Source organism: Platalea leucorodia (genome assembly GCF_965183815.1).
Source record: "Platalea leucorodia genome assembly, chromosome: 7".
Taxonomy (NCBI): Eukaryota; Metazoa; Chordata; class Aves; order Pelecaniformes; family Threskiornithidae; genus Platalea; species Platalea leucorodia.
In genome coordinates this window covers 53225734-53242016 of record NC_138829.1, presented here as the reverse complement: position 1 = coordinate 53242016, position 16283 = coordinate 53225734, and the positions used below count along the sequence as shown (strand labels likewise).

General features: G+C 53.7%; 3 protein-coding genes across 14 annotated transcripts in view; 1 reads left to right on the top strand and 2 right to left on the bottom strand.

Annotated features, from left to right (window-relative positions):
• The first annotated feature begins 76 nt into the window (after positions 1-76).
• IRF7 (interferon regulatory factor 7) lies at positions 77-4263 on the top strand. Of its 6 annotated transcripts, XR_014228778.1 has the most exons (12): positions 77-188; positions 279-441; positions 711-873; positions 956-1038; positions 1214-1259; positions 1364-1486; positions 1575-1733; positions 1890-2009; positions 2120-2500; positions 2645-2763; positions 3409-3675; positions 4168-4263. XR_014228778.1 is itself a non-coding variant. In XM_082317809.1 (11 exons), exons 1-11 carry the CDS (start codon positions 166-168, stop codon positions 3553-3555), a joined length of 1527 nt encoding a protein of 508 aa, XP_082173935.1. In that variant the 5' UTR covers positions 77-165; the 3' UTR covers positions 3556-3858. The 6 variants fall into 6 exon arrangements, 5 of the variants coding, with proteins under 5 accessions (XP_082173935.1, XP_082173933.1, XP_082173932.1 ...); XM_082317809.1 differs by lacking the exon at positions 4168-4263 and having other exon boundaries at positions 3409-3858; XM_082317807.1 differs by lacking the exons at positions 3409-3675; positions 4168-4263 and having other exon boundaries at positions 1578-1733; positions 2645-3109.
• LOC309593376 (malignant fibrous histiocytoma-amplified sequence 1 homolog) lies at positions 4156-13475 on the bottom strand. 2 transcript variants are annotated; one of them, XR_014228777.1, is made up of 11 exons: positions 13105-13475; positions 11875-12079; positions 9969-10848; positions 9062-9353; positions 8455-8641; positions 7226-7416; positions 6634-7121; positions 5862-6019; positions 5180-5339; positions 4442-4725; positions 4156-4210 (listed from the first exon to the last, which is right to left on the bottom strand). XR_014228777.1 is itself a non-coding variant. In XM_082317805.1 (11 exons), exons 2-11 carry the CDS (start codon positions 11891-11893, stop codon positions 4367-4369), a joined length of 2628 nt encoding a protein of 875 aa, XP_082173931.1. In that variant the 5' UTR covers positions 11894-12079; positions 13105-13475; the 3' UTR covers position 4366. The 2 variants fall into 2 exon arrangements, 1 of the variants encoding a protein (XP_082173931.1); XM_082317805.1 differs by lacking the exon at positions 4156-4210 and having other exon boundaries at positions 4366-4548; positions 4655-4725.
• Positions 13476-13595: 120 nt separating this feature from the next.
• PHRF1 (PHD and ring finger domains 1) overlaps positions 13596-16283 on the bottom strand; it is a 35915-nt gene continuing 33227 nt past the window's right edge. For all 6 annotated transcript variants that reach the window (XM_082317796.1, XM_082317801.1, XM_082317797.1 and 3 more), the window contains exons 17-18: positions 15678-15806; positions 13596-14479 (exon numbers count right to left, since the gene is read on the bottom strand). In XM_082317796.1, the coding sequence (XP_082173922.1) occupies positions 14345-14479; positions 15678-15806 (264 nt within the window). In that variant the 3' untranslated portion in view covers positions 13596-14344. The remainder of the gene's footprint in view (positions 14480-15677; positions 15807-16283) is intronic.

The following is a 16283-nucleotide window of genomic DNA, read 5'->3' as shown; positions in this document are numbered from 1 at the left end:
CCCGCCGCGGGGGGGCCGGGGGGCGCCGCCGGCGACGCTTTCACTTTCGGAGGGGTCACGTGGTTTCCAGGAAACGGGCGCGGGCGCAGGGCGCGGATAAAAGGCGCGGGCGGGAGGCGGCCCCCCCCGCCGCCGTCACCCACCCGCCCCGGGCCCGGCGGCACCATGGCAGCGCTGCAGAGCGAGGGGTAAGCGGCACCCCGGCACCCCCCCGCCCTCCCCGGGCCGCCGGCCCCGGGTGGCCCCGGCCCCCGGCGGTGACGGCCCCGCGCCCGCAGGGAGGCCCAGAAGCTGCGGTTCGGGCCCTGGCTGGTGAGCGCCGTCAGCAGCGGGAGCTACCGGGGGCTGCGCTGGACCGACCCGGCCCGCAGCGCCTTCCGCGTCCCCTGGAAGCACAACGCCAGGAAGGACATCACCAGCAGCGACCTGGAGGTCTTCAAGGTGGGTGCGATGGGGGTGGCCGGCGGGGAGCTCCGCGCCGTCCGGGCGGGTGGCTTGGAGGTGGCCAGCAGCGACCTCGAGGTCGTCGGGGTGGCTGGGACGGCGGCGACCAGCAGCAGGCCCGGGGTATTCAGGTGGGGGTGTGAGACCAGCAGCAACTTTGCGGTCTTCAGGGTGGGTGGGACGTGGGAGCTGGGGAGTGGGGGGGAGACCAGGCATCCCTGAAACCTCCGTGCTGTGGTGGCCATGCTCCCTGCCCGCCCCCCCAGGCCTGGGCGCAGGCCAGCGGGCGCTATGAGGGGTGCCCCGAGGACCCGGCCAAGTGGAAGACCAACTTCCGCTGCGCCCTGAGGAGCACCGGCATGTTCGTGCTGCTGGAGGACCGCTCCAAGTGCGGTGACGACCCGCACAAGGTCTTCGCCATCGACCCGGGTGAGCCTGGCCCCGTGGGGGGCTGTGGTGGGGGTGGGGCGGGCGATCTCAGGGCACCCCGCTCACGCCGCTGTCCTTCCAGCCGCCCTCTGGCCCGGCCAGGAGGGGGATTTCAGCAGCCCTGACGCTGCGGTGGGTCAGCAGCCGCTGCACCAGCAGCCACAGGTAAAGGGGTGGGCACGGTGGTCTGGGGGGGTTCCCACTGCTACTGCTCAGGCATTGCACCCCATGTCCTTGGGGTGCTCCCAAGCTGGAGACCAGCACCCAGCCAAAACCCAGCCCAGGAGGCTGGGTGCCCCTCATCCACAGCGGTAAGACCCCATCTAACTTCCCTTCGCAGCTGGAGCTCAACCCCCAAGATGTGGCCCCAGAAATTGCCCCCCCAGGTAGGCGCTGGTCCCCCAGTTTTTTCTGGGGGAGTACCGTGGTAGGCTGAGCTGGGGCTGGTTTCAGGGTTGTGAGACCTCCCACCTGCTGTGCCCCACCTCAGGCAGCACCAACCCCGCACAGTCCCCGACGCTGGAGGACCTGGAGGCGCTGCAGTGGGTGCTGCAGCACTGCGATATCTCCCCCCGCGACCTTGACTCCCCGACACCATCCTGGGTGCCTGCAGGTGAGACCAACCCCGCTCGCGAGGTGCAGGGTGGGTGACACTATGGGTGGGTGACCCCAGCCCCTTCCCACCGGTGATTTCTCTGCAGCAGACGCCCCCCACCAGGACGCCGTGCTCCAGCCTCACCCAGACCCCAGCCAAAACAACTGCCTCCCCCCACCGGCATTTCAGCAATGGGTGCCCACGGCAGAGCAGCCCCCCTTGGGCACCTACAACCCCCTGGACCCCATGCTGCTGGCAGAGCGAGGTGGGTGCTGTGGGGCAGGATCCAGCTCCGGGCATGGGAACACCATAATGGGGGTGGGAAGAGGCCGGGGTGCTGCCACATGCACCCCATGCCAAAGCAACCCCGCCCCGCTGCAGCCCGAATGGCGATGCTGACGCTGGCCGTCTCTCGCCGCAGGGCCTGTGGCACTGCCGTGCCACCCGCCAGAGGTCATGGTCCCCGTGCCGCCCCCAGGGGAGGCGATGCTCTTTGCCCCCACCGCCAGCCCTGTGCCACCGCCACCGGAGGATAACACAGGTGAGGGTTATTAATAGCTATAAGTAATTATTAATAATAAATATTATATATAATTATTAATAGTAATGCTGGGGGCGGGGGACACGGCTGCTGATCACTGCCCAGTGCAGGTGGCATCATCCCCATCCTGGACGTCAGCATCTACTACCGAGGGAAGCTCTTCCACCAGGAGGAGGTGGGGGACAGCCAGTGCCTGCTGGTGTACCAGCCCTCCGACCCGGCGGTGGCCCTGCGCCCCGGGCGCCTGGTGCGCTTTCCCAGCCCTGCCGAGCTGGCCGACAGCAAGCAGCGGCGTTTCACCGAGGAGCTGCTGGGCAGCGCGGGGCTGCAGCTGGAGCAACGCACCAGCAAGCTCTTCGCCACTCGCCTGAAGAAGTGCAAGGTCTTCTGGGCCCTGTCCCAGCAGCTCGAGGGCGCTGAGGACCCCCCGCCCAACCTGCTCTGCCGCAACCAGGAAACCCCCATCTTTGACTTCAATGAGTTTTGCACAGGTGGGCAGGGGTGGGTTCTTGTTCCCCACCCCGGTTTTGGGGCCCATGAGAGCCAGCTCCAGGATGTCACAAGCATCCGAACCCTCCCAGTCCCTCTGCGTCTCCCAGGCTCACCCCAAAACTGAGTCCTGTCTCCCCTCGCAGAGCTGAGGAACTTCCGCAATGGCCAAAGGCAGCGGTCCCCTGACTTCACCATCTACCTCTGCTTTGGGCAGTCCTTCTCCAAGGCCAAGCCCAAGGAGTCCAAGCTCATCCTGGTCAAGGTGCAAGGGCCAACACCCACCACTGCCCCACTGCTGCCCAGGGAGGGGGACCCTCAGGGCCCAGGGGAGATGGGGGGGGGTCTGCATGCCCAAGGAGGGGGAATCCTCAAGGGCAGGGGGAGATGGGTGTCTGGGTGTCCGGGGAGGGAGACCCTTAGTGTCCGGGAACATGGCGGGTCTGGGTGCCCAAGGAGGGAGATCCTCAGGGTCCAGGGCAGATGGGGATCTGGGTACCCAAGGAGGGGATGCCTTGGGGGCTGGGAGAGATGGGGGAACTGAGTGACAGGGGAGGGGGGACCCTTGGAGACCAGGGGAGATGGGGGGCTGGGTGCCCAGGGAGGGGAACCCTTGGGACCAGGGGAAATTGGGGGGGGGCAGGTCCCTGGGGAGGGGAACCTTGGGGGCCTGGCATCCAGGGAGGGGCACCCTAGACAGGGGGCAGCTGCCTGGGTCAGGGGACCCTTGGGGGCTGGGCAGGATGGGGTTGGAGGCAGCTGCCCAGGGATGGGGACCCTCAAGGGCTGCAGGATATATATACAGGGTGCCCCGCACACCACCTTCCTCCGCTGCAGGAGGATGAGGCCGTGCAGGGTGTTGCAGCCACATCAGGCAGCTGCTCCTAACCCTGATGGTTTGCTGCCGCAGCTGGTGCCCAAGTTCTGCGAGTACTGGTACGAGCAGGTGCTGCGGGAGGGAGCCTCCTCCCTTGACAGCGGCACCGTCAGCCTGCAGCTCTCTGACTCCTTCAGCCTCTTCGAGCTCATCGAGCAGTGGAACATGCAGACAGACTGACCCCCCCCACCCCGCTGCCTGTGGCCCCCCGGGACAGGCACCTGCCAGCAGGGGACCATCGGGCATCAGGGGCCGTGCAAACCAGCATCCCCCTGGCAACGCCACGGTGGGATGCCTACGGTGGGGACCTTTCCTCCTCCGCTTCCCCCACCCCAAGGACAGCTTCACCGGCCGGTCCTGGAGCTGACACGTTGCTTTTCCCCTCCCATCAGCTGCTAATGTGTATTTTTGTGGAGTATGGTCATTTAAAGATTTATTTTCTTAAGTTTTCTAAGTTTAAATATATATATGTATAGAAAGGTGCTTCCTGCTTGCTGATGTTACCTGGACTTCTGCCCCCACTATCAGTCTGAGATCTTCACCCCTCCATCCCCCAAAACCATAGGGGTCCATGGCCAGCCTTGTCCCAGCAACGCCCCTGCTGGCAGAGGGCTCGCACTTGTCAGCATCTTCTCCCCTTACATTTGTGTAAATGAGGTAACTTCCCACGCATGAAGGGATGCATTTATTGATGCATTTAGTTCTGTGCATTAACGCTGCAAACATGACTTGCAAGCAAAGCATGTTGAGGACAGCTTGGCTTTGGCTAAACAAAAATAATTCTTTCTTCAGCAAGCGCCTCCCTGCTGGCCCAGAGTTAATCACTGGAGATGTTCTGGAAAAATAAGGCAGTAACTACAACACGAAGCACCCAGAGCTCAGTTCTGAGGCACAGAGGTGGTGGTATCTCAGGGAGTATCGTGGTAACCAGTGCGCTGCCTGAAGATGGGGTGTTCCCTCCCCAGTCTGGAAGCAGCTGCACCCCCTCATTTCAGGAGTGAGCGGAGAGGATGGGCTTGGCCCTCAGTGTTGGACCCTGGGCAAGGGGAGGTGGCAGCCTCCTTACCTGCCGGTTGACGTGGATGCTGCTGGGCCCGAAGGTGGTGGTCCCGTAGCTTGTCACGTAATAGTGAGCAGAGGGCTGCGCCGGGGGCTCCTCCAGCTGCTTGGGCACTGTGGGGATGGGGGGACACCATCAGCACCTCAGCTCCATGAAACCCTCAGCCCTCCTCCCCCCCCGAGCACTGCTGCAGCACAAACCCATGGCCATTAGGCTCACCTTTGGGCAGGAGCAGCTCTGCGCCAAAGCGGTGCCCGCACGTCCCACAGGTTTTAACATCTTCCTTTGTCCTGCGGAGGAAAAAGCCCAGAGAAGGAGCAGGAGCTGCCCTCAGCACTTCCAATGGAAGACAATGCCAAGGCGATGGAAGAGGCTCCCTCTTTCCACCCTGACCTGAGGTCCCGCCATCGGAGGGACAGCTGCTGCCTTCCCAGGTGCCTGAGCACCTTCAGCTCATCATGAAACAAGGGACGTGTGGGCACTTGGCCAGGGTGGACACTATGTGCCTGAGTCCCAGAGTCTCAACTTTTTCACCTTTCTTTCCATGCTCGAATTTCCCACACAAGTAAATGCTAACACCATGTGGGACACGGGCTGTTAAGGTCAGGAGAAGGGCAACGTCGTGCCCAGCAAGTTTTGCAACTAATTTCACATGGCTTTTAGAAGCTGACCAGCCCCACCAGCATTGCAGTAGCAACCACCCAGCTCCTGCCCTCAGTTTGGAGGGACGCAGCTCATACATACATGGCGTTTGTGCCATCCATGTCCGGCCAGATGAGCTCCGCGGGACAGCCGGCCGTTCGGCAAGGGGTCTTCACACACACGTGCAGCCCCGGCCACTCCTCGGCAAGCTTCTGGACGATGAACACAACTGCTATGAGGAAGTCCCAGGCAAGCTGGAAACCTTCCAGGCAAAAGGAGAACATCTCACTTACTTACTCACAGCAACCAAACTGCAGCAGCCCAGGAGATACTGTGGTGGTGCATGCATTGCTTCCAGCCTGCCAGACCACAGCCAGAACAGTTGGACCAGCTCTGTTTCTCAAGTCAACCCAGGCCCATCAGTCTTCAAAGGGAGTTTAAAGATATGTTGGAAGAGCTCCCCAACTCGGATGGCCCTTTTGCTTACCACTTGGAGACCCAGCCTGAGACTGTACTCTGCTGGGACCTTATGGGGAAGGATGACCCATTTGCTCCATGAGAAAACTGAAAACTTGACTTTCCATGTGACACCTTGAGAGGAATCCTCACCAGGTTGTGCAGAGAAATGGGAAATCTTTATTTGAACTGCTGGTGGACCCTAGCCAGACTAGGACATGTGGCAGAGGCTTCTGGGATGCTTTGCCCAGAGGGGTGGAGGTGGCAGGGGGGAGCTAAGGAGAGACGTGTGGTTGGGAGGCACGAAATAAGGATCAGGGATCCTTACCTGTCCTTCCTGCCGGCTTTCTGCACCGGAGCTCCAGGTAGCTGTAGGCCCTCTGGTTATTCTCTTTGATCAGCAGAGGTTTGCCGTTGCATATGAGCAGGCAGGTCGCCTTGGCCACCCAGTGTGTGGAGTAGAAGGAGCAAGCTTTCACCAGGAACCTGCAAGGAGATTGCTCATGGCTTTCACCACCCTCCTCCCTGCTTACCTCTAACACTGAGAGAAAGCGGGGCATCAGGTGGACTTGGAAAATATGAACGCAATTTCAGTAGAAACAGAGGCCAACACCCAATGAGAACCCTGCCCTACTGAAAGCTCAAGCAGTAGGAGCAACATCTTAAGCCAAGAGCTGCTTCCAGAGTTGGCCATCAGATAAAACGCTGGACACAAGTCAAGAACCCCACAAGGACAGGACACCTTCCAGAAACTGGAACAGTCCCAGCACCTGTAGAAACTGGACCATCCTCAGGTGGGACTGGGAAACCTCTGACTGCCTGGATGGGCACAGACTAGCCAAAAACCACCCCAGATGAAAGGTGAACCAGAAGGAGCGTGGTCCTTGCTCACATCCAGGCAGCGAACATTGAAATGGTTCACCCAAGGCTCCACACATCTGTGGCAGAGCTGAGAAGCTGCCCTGGTCTCCTGAATCCCAGCTTCATGCCTCAGCTGATACGGTCTCAACAGCCAAGGGCTTGCTGACAGTCATACTGGTGCTGTGCCAAGCAAACTCCAAACCATGCAACCTCATCGAGGGCTGGAAACCACTGCTTACCTCTGGAAGAAACCCTCAGGTATTTCAGGTGAGAAGTAGGCACGGATGTGGAGGTCCTCTGGGTGATCTCCTCCCCACACCTCAGAGACCTCTTCAGTCTGGTTCAGATAGGTTGGGAACAAGTACCAGGACTCGCCTTGGCCCTGCGTTGTCTCCCACGGCTTCCCGGGCACAAACTCACTGGCCTGTGGGTTGAGCGCTTTGGCGTGCCTCACCTCCAGGCAGAGCTCAAAGTGCTCCAGGAGGCTGAAGAGCTTCCCTCTCCCTCTGTGGGGCCTGTGTCCCATGATTTCCTCAAAGATGTCCCGCATCCCTTCCAAACAGAGCTGGTGCTTCACCAAGGCACGCACAGCTCGGTGGCACAGCATTGCCTTTGACTTGAAGGTCCACACCCAATTGGACCTGTCTCTGATGGTGGCATGTTCCCCGATCAGTGTGTCCACAGAGATGCTCTCGAGCTGCTGGACTAGGCGGTACCTCACAAGGAGCTGGTTGGAAAGAGGAGAGAAGAGGCGGCAATGAATGAGAGGAGCCTAGCAAAGCTGCAGAGCTTGGGCCCTGCAGAGAAGACGGTCTTGATCCCCATGCTCACCTTGAACACAGTTATTAGGAAGGCAGGCTGGAGAAAAACAGTGCTTTCCAGGTGCTTGATTTCCTCATACCACATGACAAGTCCGATGCGGTGGAGGTACCGCAAGATGTCCTGGAGAAGCTCTCTTCCCAGGTTGGCCAGGTGCTTGCACTGGGAGAGTTTGCTGAGCAGGTACTGGAGGTCCATCATGCCTAGAGGGAGACATGGGAGCTCAGCACGCATCTCTCGGACACCAGCATTCCAAGACAGATGCTTTAGAGAGCCAACAAACACCAGCAGCACCCAACATCACCCATGCCATCCCTGGGGAAGCAGCTGGGACCAGTGCAATGCTTAGTGGCTGTAACCCAAAATGGTTCACCCATCCTCAGCTGCCCCACTGCCACCCTGCAGCTCCCATGGTCTTGCCTTGCCTCAGCGGTGCCAACAGCCTGCCACGACCTCAACAGAGCATCTGAAAAATGAGGCTAATAATGCTGGTTTTTTTCCTTGTTTGCGAGAGCAAGTTTGTTTCCAGCCAGAAAACCTCGGATTGCCAATTAAACCTCAGATTGTCATTTAGTCATGCAGCAAGACAGGCAACAAAACCTGGCTTATCTCCACAAAAGAAAAGCATTTGCTCCTCATCCTCTAATCCTACAGTGGCCAGGGGAGCCAGAGATGACACCGGGCACTGGTGGTGTTCATACCTGCTTTCGGTATGTAAGCGAGGAGCTGGGGCTGCCTGCTAGTCCTGCTGAGTCACAGGAGACATGGAGAGGGGGCGAGGGAGGGGTAGGAGCCATTAAATAAAGTTAGCAGGACATAGGCTTGGAAACCACACAGAAGCATTAAAGCTGTGGAGCTCCTTCCTGCAAGACTCTTTAATTGCTTCTACAGGGCAAAGGGGAGAAAGAACATTACTGGAAAGAAACAAACCAGACAACGTGGCCAGCTCAGGGTACCTCCAGCCACAGGCTGGTAGATGTTGGCAGAGCCTCCTGGTGAAGACACACTCGTCCTTTTACTATGCTTTTCCCTAGGCACCTGCCTTGGGGGCAGATGCTCGTAATGACAGAGCTGGGTAGTAGCAATTTAATGCTCCAGCAATAACAGTGCAAGGTCTTCAGCAGCGACCCCACCACCACATGAGTGGGGCCAGAAGGTGCAGCAAGCACCAGAGAGCCTGTCTCAGCCGCAGGACAGCAGGTCCTCCCAGGAAGGTGTGGCGGGGGTGATGGACCACTCACCATGGTCTGCCATCTCCTCGCTCTGTGCGATATCTACGATGGCAGCTTCCACCTGCCTGTAGACGGGCGGCAGCACTCGGATTACCTCAGGGAAGAGCTCTTCATTCTTTACATGCTCCAGAATAGCGGCCTCGAGCTTTTTGATATCACGGTGATCCGTGCAGTTGACAGCAACTAAGTTTAAGATCTGGAAGAGAGAAAGCACACACCTGCCAAAAGCACATCCAGAGGAGTCTTTTAGCCTGCGAGGTAAAGGAGGGACCTAATGCCATGGAGGTCACTGCTGGCTCAGCTTCACAGGGCACTTCCTTTATGCCTTTTTCTGAGAACTGCTGCAGAGCAATCACCTGGGGATGGTAAATGCCCCCTCACACTCCTCCCCAGGCACTTGCTACAAGCCACAGGAGGAGATGCCCATCATTGAGCAGGGACAAGGACCCGGCAGGTCACAGCCAGGGGTTACCACGTCCACCCCAGCCCCAGGGAGTGGCTGCAGTAGCAGCCTGATGCATTAGCAACAGGTCACCCATCACCAGTAGCACACCAGGCTGCCAGAGACAGCAGGATGAGCACAGACAGCAAGGAACCACAATAATCTCAGCCCTACGGTTAACGTGCAGCTTTCCATCTCCTTCAGCCTCTCCCACTGGTCCATGTAAAACTCAGGCTCCTCGCTGCCCTCCAGGTTGGCGATGAAGTGAGCGAGGATGCTTTTTCTCTCTGCTAGCATGGCTGCAATCTTGGCCATGATGTCATGCCTCTTCTTCTCCACCTCCTCCTGCTGGCAGCAGTCCACATGGGTTCCCACGGGAAGCACCACCGAGTTTGGGACTCGCATGGACAGGTTGTTGATCCAGAAACCGACGAGCTCCTTGAAAGTCTCATCGTTAGTTTGGTACCTGGGGAGGAAGAGAAAGAAAATCCCAAATTCCCATCTAACCCTCTGGATCGCCAGCCAACTTCCACCACCACAGGCCTGACCAGGCACCCTGTGCTGTCCCAGGGGCTTACTGGAGAAGAGCTCAGATCTCCTAAGCTGTCATGGGCCATATCCAAGCTCATCCTTAAGTTTCCCATCCTTAAGCTAAGCCAGTTAAAGCTATGGGGTGTAGCAGAGTCCATCCCTGCTGTGGATGGGAGCATCCCTCTGTACCACAAAGCCCAAGCCTGACGCTCCCTCCATGTTCAGGGAGCACCACAAGTTACAGGAGGGCTCATAGAGGTATTGCCAAGGCAGAAAGCAAAGCCGTTTAGACAGGGATCAATTGTCACATAAGGAGTTAATGCTCATCTAACCACTCAAACCATTGGACTTTGGTAAGCTGATGACAGATCTAGTAGCTTAATTGAGTGATCTGCAAAAAGGGGGAGAGGGAGAGCTAGCTACTCCAGCAGTGAGAAGACCAGGCATCAAGGTCCAATGGAAATGGTGTGAACACATGCAGAAGAAAGCTTCACCAGCCCCTTTTTTCTTCTCCCACTCCACTTTGAATCCGAACCAGCTCAGCACTTACATGTGGAGATTGATGACAAGGATGACAAGTGCCTGTGGAGTGATGAACACGTGGTGAGTCATGTAGTACTCCAGCTGGCCGGCAAAGTCCCAGAAGAGAAATCTGAAGTCCTCAATCTGGAACTCACTGATCTCTATCCCAACCGTTCGCTCTTCCTTGGGCACCAGTTTGGTTTGCCCTTGCTTCAGGCTTTTGCAGATGGTGGACTTCCCTGCCAGTGAGGCCCCCAGGAACATGGCCTTGACCCTCTTGTCCTCCTGCCCCAAACTGTGTTGAAGCTGGCTGAAGTAATTCCGGATCTGCTGGATGCCACCAGCACACACTTCACTGGGTGGCTCCCGGAGGGGGTTCCCATTGGCCTTGAACATTTTCAGGGATTGCCGCTGAAAGAGCTCCTTCGGGAGCTGGCGAAGGGCATTATTCTGCACATGGAGCTCCTGTAAGTGTGCCAGCTGCAGGACAGGCTGGGGGAAGGTTCGGAACAGGTTGTTGGAGATGTTGAGGTACTGGAGGCTGCCTCGACAAGCTGCCAGGTCCCTGGGAAGGGCACTGAGACGGTTGTTGTTCAGCCGCAAGTGTTTAAGCCTGGGGAGATGGGAGAAAACCCCCTCTGGGATGACCCGGATTTGGTTCTGGTTCAGCTCAAGCTTCTCTAAACAGACCAGGCTCTGGATTTCATTGGGAAAGTCCACAATCTCGTTCTTGGACAGTATCAGCTTCTTCAGGTTGAAAAGCTTAGAAATGCCGGTGATGCTCCTGAGCTTGTTCCTGTCGAGGTCAAGGCTCTCCAGCGCGGGGTTGCTCAGGACTGCTGGAGGCAGCACCCGCAGCCTCTGGGTGGAGAGAGTCACTTCACGCAAACCATCCTCCTGCTCCTGACCTGGACGCATGGGATGGGACAGGGAAGGTGGTTAAGAGAGACTTTCACCTTTGGGTTGCAGACCATTTTTTCCCTTGAGCTCTGCACGACTTTGGGATCGTTTCAGTCAGCAAGGAAAAGCAGAGGCAAAACACAGGAGCTGGTTGAACAGCACGACCACAGCTGCTGCTTGAGCAGCTCCTGCGTCCTCTCAAGAGAGGAACCAAAGCTGAGGCATGAGGATCTTGGTTGGGCCTGAAGACACAGGAAGAAACGGTGCCCACCAGACATTGACCTGTAGCCCAAGCGTCACGTTAACAGCTTTGCTCTCATTTAAAGCACTGTGAGAGCTCCAGCCGCAGATACATCTACCCCGAAACCGGCAGGTTTCTAATCCCAGCAGTGGGCTGGCAGGGCAGAGCTGACGTCAGGAGGAGAGCTGCTCTCCAAATAACTCGCCCAGCCCGCCCTCAGCTCTCGACCACAGCTAGGGAGATGCGTTGAGGCCAGGGCTAGCGAGTTCAGACACTTCCTCTCTCACATCCTCCCCCCGCTCCAGATGCACGCTGCAATTCCCTGCAGAGATGCTCCCAGCCCCAGGAGACCGGGGCAATAACGCAGGGACAGTGGGGTCCCCCGCAGGACAGGGCGCACAAGAAGGGACTCGGCGATGGCCGAGAACATCCCCAAAAGGAGGGCGTTTAAGCAGAAAGGTTTGCAGGCGAGAAGAGTGCCAGGGGGATGTGGGATGGGGATCACACAATACTAGAACAAAACATGGTCAGATTTGCTTTCCTCTCCCTCATTTCACTTCCTCACCAGAAGACGCCCAGCACAGCATCCCCTTGCGCAAGGCACCCTGCTCAGGACCATCAGTTCTCAGCATCACCAATGAAACCTGGGTCACGCAATGAGCCCAGCAGGAAAGCAAGCTTTCACCCTCTCCCAAACGCCCGGTTTCTCCTCCAGCGACACCAGAGAGACAAGCCAAAGGGCTCCCACCACCACTCTGAACCAGAGCGGCAAAGAGCCGGGGCAGCTACTCACAGGCTCTGGGCTGGGCCATGGCCCTGCAGCGTGGCACCGGCTAGATCCTCCTGGTTGCTCGGCCTCCTTTCGTTTCCTCCTCTCGTTTTGCTCCCCGCCTTCCCAAGCTCTGCCCAGGAACCCCACCCTCTCTTTCTGCATCCATCCTCAGAGCAGCTCCCAGCAACCCAGAGACGAGGGCCATGGGTATGTCCTGAAAGGTCACCTACAAGACAAAGATGGTAGCAGAATAGCTCCTGAGTCAACTTTTACAGCAGCATTCCTGCCTTTGCTAAAGGAGCTTTTGGTGTTACCACTGTTGCAAAGGAGGGAAAGGACACTAACGAGGTTATGCTACTACCAAACTACTGCTGAATAAATAAGATTTCTTCCCTTAAACAGGTGGCAGCATCTGATGCAAGAGGGTCAACCAGAAAGAAAAAAAAGAATGCAAGTAGTAAACACAGTACACTAGAAAAACTGTTTTCTAGAACATGGCAGAAGAGGCATTTTTAGGTATGTTTCTCATGGCCTCTCCCAAGGAGCAGCTTACAAATTGATGGATTTAACGGTAGACAGAAAGAACGAACCAGTATTCTTGTTCTAGCTACAAGTTTAACTTTAAAACTAAAGCTTCTCTTCCAGCTATTCTGGAAGCAGTCTCAGTGAGCCTTTGTTCCAAAAAATATTCAAAGAAAGCCCAAAGTTATCATTCCCTTATACTCCATTCAGGCTGCACTTCCACACATGAAGCAAACAGAGCCAAGGAAGATCAGCTCCAAAATGCTCAGGGCTCATCCATAAACACTTCTGTAGGATGGTGAATGATGGGAGTGAAATGTTTTGCCAGTCCAGACAGGACTGGTATAAGGGCTTGTCTTGTTTTTTTTTAAAAAAAAAAAAAAGTTACAGTATGCAGACAAAAATCTTACAATCGAAATCAGAGTTCACTGAAAAGTTGGGAACGCCAGCAAGGGATCAAAAGTCTTGCTATTTGTGTTTTCCTACACTCATCGGTGTGTGGGGGGGAAGTTCTGCAGTTATTTGCTTTGTAAAACTCATCCCAGAGTGCCTGTTTTCTCTTTGAAGACAAGCAGCAAGACTATCCTCAAAGAGGGCAGTTTCCAAGTGCACTCCTAAGAGGTTAGGAAAGCCCTCACCTACGACGTGTTGCTGCCATCTGGTCCAAAAGGCCAGGCACATTCAGTTCCCGTTGAAGTTAAGCCAGTTTCTAAGTAAGTTGTAACTTACTGGTTTTCTCTTCAGCTTCCCTGTTAAATGTCTTCTCCCTAACATGGTTGGATGGGGAATGATGCTTTTGGTCAGGTTCAAGGGTGCTGAATGTATTTGTAAGTGACTATTTCAGATGATCACTTAAAAGATCGGTTGCTCTGCAGTACATGCGGACAAGGAGTGCTTTTAAAGAAAGCAAGATGACATCAGTAGGTGTGCTGGACTCCATTGCTTCTTGATAGAAAAACCAGTCCTCCTACAGAAGAGGAGGAACAATTAATTACTTCTCCAACTCCAATCCTCTTCTAGAAACACAGTATTCCTTATGCAAGAGCCAAGCGTGCAGGTTTATACAGAATAGCCGGGGCAAGAGGCAGCTGTAAGACAAACAAATGACACCTGCTATAGGACTAAAACCATTCAAAATAACTTTATAAATTCTGTCACATTTCTGCTTTGTACATCAGTTCAACCTTATCCCTCCAGCTTGTTACTGAAAATTCACAATGCTTGCTTTTTCTTTTGTGTTTTTTTTTTTTTTTCCTTCTGAAAGGCAGACACAAAACCAGCCATCAGTGCATTATTTACAGAAGTGCAACACAGTCTCCCACCCCGAAATTAAACTTTTCACTAACAAGATACTTCCAACAGAACGTAAATAAACACCATGGCTTGAGCAGTGTTTCTAAAGTCAGTTTATAAAGGTTAGCTCAATTCTGCAATCCCCAAACGACAGAGCGAGTAAAGCATCGCTCACCATCGAACAGGCTAAAAATACAACATTTCAAGTATTAAATCAGAAATTTCTAAAGACAATCCATATTTTGATAAATAAACACAAGGGAAACAGTATACAGCTCTCAATATACTGTGTATGAAAAGTGGTGTCCAGTTTCAAACTTTTAGCAAGACAGGTGCACAGCCCAAAAATGTGATCAAAGTAACCCTGAAAACTGTAGCAATCCGGGAGTCCCAAACATTAATCTCTTCTGTGTTTCCCCTCGAATTACTCTGCTGGTCTGAGGCATTTGATTGTTATTTAGTTCTACAGTAGGTAATAAAAAAAAAAAACCAAACCCCAAGTTCATTCCCATATGGAAACAATTCAAAAGAAGGTTCCGCAGATAAGTCCTATTATAATCTTGCTCCTCTGCACTTTATTTTCAGTGAGATGCAACTGCAGATCTATTATTTCCTCTGGCATAGTGTTCGCAGCCAGAATAAGTTCAGTCCAAGTCATGCTGGCTGTGGCTTGCTCTCAGTTTTCCACTTCACGTGCCTCTTCACCCTCAGATTTCTTATGTTTCCTCATATGTTTGTATTTTTCCACGTATGCCTTCACCAGATTAGCTACCTTCATAGGGTTGATCTCTCCACTTTTACTGTGGCAGATCTACAAGGGATTAGAAAAGGCATTCGGTCAATTAACAGTATTACAGCAGTTCAGGCAGGCAACAGGCAGACAATAGAGAAGCCCTAAGCTTCCCAGGGGAATTGATTCCTGCATAGGCATTCAAGTCTCATAGCAGGATACGTAAAGCAGGAAACTCAAAGAGTAGTATTTTACTTGAAGCATTCCAGAAATGGCTCAGGGCTGAGCACCAACTGAATGCAGAAGCATCCCTGAAAGCAGAATTATTAATTTTTACTACAGGCTTTTCCATCTAGCCAGCTTTACATAATATATGGTAACCAAGGAAGTGTTGATTTCCCATTTTTCTGATAATTTTGAGGAAGCAATGCTCAGACTAAAAGAACCTGGCAGTTTTGAGGGCCCATTTTGAGATACGGGAGAAAGAGAATAGACCCTACAAAACTTTGTCACTGTTCAGAGAAGAGTTCACAGCGACTTCAGCAGCAATTGGTGCTGCTCAGCTGTCCTACAAACCACACTTGAGGTTCATATGGGTCACGAAGATGATGTGAAATTGCAGCCATTATCTCAGGAATTTTGATTTATGATGGAATTTCTCAGTGATAGCAAGAATGCAGAGCAGGGAGAGAATACAGTTCTCCAGGGTATCACTTAACTGCCTTGACCACAAGAGCATTACTTGCTCTCACAAGACAACATTTACCTGCTGATCAGGTCTTTTTCAGCCACGATGTGTCAGCACTAAGATTTGAGACAAAGTCAACATCAGCCAAATTGCAAGGCCCTCTTCCAAAGTTCACGGACACCACAGATGCTCAAGGAATTAACACACAAAGTATTTTCTCACTTTATCAGAAACAGCTAGGCGATCCTAGCTGAAGTTCTTAATGAGAGAGATTTGACCATTCCCACCCAAGGCACGTACCATGTAACATTTCAGCTCAGGCAGCTTAAGCTTAGCAATGTTCCAGACCACTGAAAACACGATCTTCTAAAAGGAACAGTCTGACAGCTCTCACCAATGGCACCATGCAGTCCTGCTTAAAGCAACTATTGCTTCACCAAAAAACTGCAAAGTATGAGTCAAGAGTCCAAAGATCTGCTACTCAGTTACAGTCTGTAATTGCTGAAGCTGGCAAGTGCAATCCAAAGTACGGCCACTTATTTAACTATCTGCACAGCTCCTCCTCTTCTCTTCATTTCACTGTCACCTTACCTTTTGCACTGCTTTTCGAAGAATGTTCTTGTACTCCTCCTTTGTAATCTCCCTCTTCTGGTAAAAAGGTTTAATAGCAAGTTTCACTTCTTCCACAGCCCTTTCCTGCATGTGAAGCTTCTTCATGTACTGCAAAGCAGAGAGAAGTTCATTACTTTGTGCTATCTTGGGAATGGTTTCTGAATCTGTTTTTCTTAGAAATGCTCTAACAATGAAAATGCTCATTTCACAGTTTCAATGACCCACGTAAGAGCTAGCCTCAAAGTAATTTCCTTTACAGTAAATTGCAGTCTTGAAACAAATACCAGTTCACACTATGAGGAACCCTTGTTTTGTGTAACGTTTATTGTCTGCCTTAGAGAATGTGTTTTAAGCAAGTGACTACAATGTTCACTTATTAATTTTGGTCTCCTCCTTCCCTTCCAACAGCTCTGAAGTAAACATACATCCATCAAAAGGCATCAGATTCTACAAGCAGCAAGTCATAGCTGCGAATATAAAGCTTCAGGTAGCTCTAAAGGCATTCTGAAAATTGCAGAGTTGCCTGTAAATTAAGGATTACAGATGACATCAGAACATATTCTATCAAAACAAGTTCACAAAAAC

What these genes read in the sequence shown, in the direction of transcription:
- IRF7 (XM_082317806.1), top strand. Translation starts at nt 166, where the DNA reads ATGGCAGCGCTGCAGAGCGAGGG. An exon ending in CCCAGAAATTGCCCCCCCAG is followed by an intron (nt 1,260 to 1,363) that starts GTAGGCGCTGGT and finishes GCCCCACCTCAG; the next exon opens with GCAGCACCAACCCCGCACAG. An exon ending in GCCACCGGAGGATAACACAG is followed by an intron (nt 2,010 to 2,119) that starts GTGAGGGTTATT and finishes TGCCCAGTGCAG; the next exon opens with GTGGCATCATCCCCATCCTG.
- LOC309593376 (XM_082317805.1), bottom strand. An exon ending in TGGAAAGCTGCACGTTAACC is followed by an intron (nt 8,642 to 9,061) that starts GTAGGGCTGAGA and finishes TCTCTCTTCCAG; the next exon opens with ATCTTAAACTTAGTTGCTGT. An exon ending in ATGGATGGCACAAACGCCAT is followed by an intron (nt 4,726 to 5,179) that starts GTATGTATGAGC and finishes TTTCCTCCGCAG; the next exon opens with GACAAAGGAAGATGTTAAAA.